General features: G+C 37.0%; 1 protein-coding gene across 1 annotated transcript; it reads left to right on the forward strand.

Annotated features, from left to right (window-relative positions):
* Positions 1-1,012: 1,012 nt before the first annotated feature.
* LOC150035212 (uncharacterized) lies at positions 1,013-2,274 on the forward strand. Its single transcript, XM_090315269.1, has 3 exons — positions 1,013-1,189; positions 1,404-1,707; positions 1,859-2,274. Exons 1-3 carry the CDS (start codon positions 1,013-1,015, stop codon positions 2,272-2,274), a joined length of 897 nt encoding a protein of 298 aa, XP_090171395.1.
* Positions 2,275-3,487: the final 1,213 nt, after the last annotated feature.

Below are 3,487 nucleotides of genomic sequence, written 5' to 3' on the forward strand. Positions count from 1 at the left end.
TGAATGGAATTAATCAAAGTTGGTCAAAGTCAAATGTTGACTTCACCAAGCTTTGAAGGTCAAAGGTCAAAAGTTGACTTCACTTAATGGAAAGATCCAAGAATGTTTTTAGTGAAAAAATCAACTTTTAGTGAATTAGTGATTAATTCATTTGGTAAAGTGTTGATTTCATAAAATGTCACTTATCCCACTAAATTGAGTGCATTTTGAAGTGTCAAAATTTAGTTAACTCAATTTTGCATGAATTACATGTAATTGCTCTATAAATAGGAGCTTTGATAAAGATTAAACTTCTTAGCCATATTTTTTTTTATTTTCAAGTTAGTTGAAAAACAAATTTTTCTTGGCAACTTAGAGATTCTAAAAGAGTTTTAGAATTTATGTCCTCAATTCTCTTTCAATTTCTATTCTAAATTCATCCCTAATATAGTCACTCGCCAGATTCCACCATCTTATTCTAAGGACGAAAAATAGTCGAGAAAACCCTCGTGGTGGTTCACAGCTAGTTCATGAGAAGATTGGAGCAAATTTGGTGCTCAATTTGGAGCTACAAAGGTTGTAACTCAAACCCTAATTTCAAAGTTATTTGCATGTATGTTTTTATCTTCAAAATTAATGAAATTTAGAGTGCTTAAGATCCAAATTGTTTCTGCAGGCACGTTGTTTATTCTTACATAAAGCCCAGGAAAATTATGCTACCACAGAGAAGGAGCTGTTAACAGTGGTATTTGGTTTTTGAGAAATTCAGGTCCTATTTGCTAGGGACCAAAGTCATTGTCCACACCAACCATTCAACATTAAAATATTTACTCACAAGAAGGACACCAAACCAAGACTAATAAGATGGATACTACTCTTACAGGAGTTTGACCTACAAATTATGGATAAAAAAGGAAGGAAGATTCAAGCCGTTGATCACTTGTTAGACTAAAGAGAAAAATAGAAGAATTATGAAGTTTGAGATGCTTTCATTGATGAGTAGTTGTTAGCTGTCAACAATATTCAATGGTATATGGATTTTGCTAACTATCTAGCAGTTGGAATTAACTCGCCGAAAGCCATGAACCAAAGGTTGAAAAAATCCTTTCACGATCTCAAGCAGTACTATTGGGATGATCCTTATCTGTTGGGACCAGACCAGATATGGAGGCGTTTAATTGCAGAAGAAGAAGTATTCGCTATTTTGGAGGCATGTCATAAATCTCCTTATAAAGGTCATTTTGTGGGTACGAAAACAACTGCCAAAGAGCTACAGTGTGAGTATTTATGGCTGCCACTATTTAAAGAAGCTCATCAGTTCACTCAACATTGTGAAAAATGCTAAAGAACTAAGAAGATAGCTCGAAGTGAAATGCTAATGAATTATATTCTTGAAGTGAAAATTTTCTATGTTTATGGAATAGACTTTATGGGGCCTTTTCCGCCTTCCAATCGAGAATTCTTACATCCTATTGGCAGTAGATTATGTTTCAAAGTGGATTGAAGTTAGGGCAATTTCCTCAAATGATGCCAAAGTTATGAAGAAATTTCTTTTGAAAAATATTTTCTATACATATGGACCGCCAAAGGCATTAATTAGCGATGAAGGAACCCACTTCATCAATAAGACTATGGTGAGTCCATTGCAGAAATACAATGTAAAGCATCGGATAGCATATCACCCTCGAACTAATGGCTTGATCGAGCTCTCGAATAGAGAAATCGAGAGTATTCTTAAAAAGACAGTGGATTTGTCAAGAAAATACTGATCACTGGACTTGATGAAGCGTTTTAGGCTCACTGAACAACTTTTTAAGGCTCTATTGGGTATGTCGCTTTACCGGATTATTTTTTTGTAAAGCATGTCACTTGTTGTTAGAGTTAGAGTACAAGGCATACTGGGTGATTAAGAAGTTGAATCTGGATCTAGGTCAAGCAAAGGACAAAAGACTGCTACAATTGAATGAGCTAGAAAAACTTCGATATCAAGCTTACAAGAATGGCAAGTTGAGTAAAGAGAAAATGAAGAGGTATTATGACCAAAAGATTAAACCAACTAATTTCAAAGAAGAACAACAGGTTTTGTTATTCAATTCTAGACTAAGGCTCTTTCAAGGAAAACTGAAATTCAGATGGTCGGGACCATTCACAATCCATAGAATATTCCTACATGGTGTGATGGAACTGCGGGACAATGACTGCATATTCAAAGTTAACGGGAAAAGAGTAAAGGCGTATTGGGGAAAAACGATAAACAAAGGGAAGGTTCATATTTCCCCTGTTGAGTTAGAATGAGCATGAGACCCAATGTATAGGTATGTTACTTTTATATTGTTTTAAAAATAGAAAGTTTTGAGTTTTTATCTGTTTAAGAAATAAAGTCAGTCTACGTTGGTTTTGTCTAAGGAAGAGGTATTTAAGATGACCATAAGGAACACCTCGACTTGGAAACCTACCTGAAGTTTACTTCGGGAGTTGAACTTTCTAATGTTTCACTTAAGTGTGCAGATACGGACAAAAAGTGGAAAAAAATGTGATGCGACTGCATCAGTAGAGGAAATTAGGGTTCGTGATGTCACTTCAGTTTAGTGGGCCAGCTTACCTTAAAAAAGGTTGACCTGTCCTGCATTTATTCACACCACCTTTTGACCTACCCTGAAGAAAATTCAATTTCCTTCCCAAAAACTACCAGCGATTAGATATCTTGGAAGGTTCTTCATCTTCTTCATGAAACCCTCAATCTAACCCAAAATCTTTCCCATCTTCACGATGAAGTCAACACCTAGTTCATCCACAAAGGACAGATCGTTGTCGAGTGGTCAAGTCATTTGTGTGGCACGGGGCTTGGTATGCGTTTAAAGACTCCATGAAGGACGGATGAATTGTGTCGTCGGCTTCAAAGCAAATTCCTTCCTCATCCATTTCGTCTTTATCCAAGCGCCCAAAGAAGCATAACGAGAACCAGAGTAACAAGTGACTAAAAGGGAGAAGCCCATGCCTCAATTGGATATGCAAAAACCTCAAGTCCATTCCAAAGCTTGGTAGGTAGATATTAGAGCAATGGGTGCCCATCAAAGAAGAGCCCTCGAGGAATAAACCAAGGAGGAATCGAGACCAACGATTCTGATTTTGGCCGCACAAAGTACTACCCCTCACCCTTCTTCGTTGATTTTTCAGAAATGAGGTACTTCTGTTAGCAATCTATTTTTTGAGTATGTGTGGCGAAGGGTGATAAGGCGTATAGCAAGGATTGTGAAGGAGTGAAGATTTTTGTACTGGAAAAATTTGAGATACAAAGAGGTCGAGCATGAGTTTCAGCGTAACTTTGCTGAAGATGAGAAAAAAAAGCGAAGAGAGAAAGAAGAAGAAGAAGTGAAGGTGGAGGAAAAGGAAAAACAAGAAGAAAAATGGCAGCGCATTGATCATGATGAAGTGATGCACCAGCAGCAAGACTTTGATGCAACTACATCAGTCTTGCCCCACTAGGAAACAAAGTTGCAAATCCTGA

The sequence above is a fragment of the Benincasa hispida genome, chromosome 7 (assembly GCF_027475165.1).
Source record: "Benincasa hispida cultivar pf3 chromosome 7, pf3_genome.v1.1, whole genome shotgun sequence".
NCBI classification, from domain to species: domain Eukaryota; kingdom Viridiplantae; phylum Streptophyta; class Magnoliopsida; order Cucurbitales; family Cucurbitaceae; genus Benincasa; species Benincasa hispida.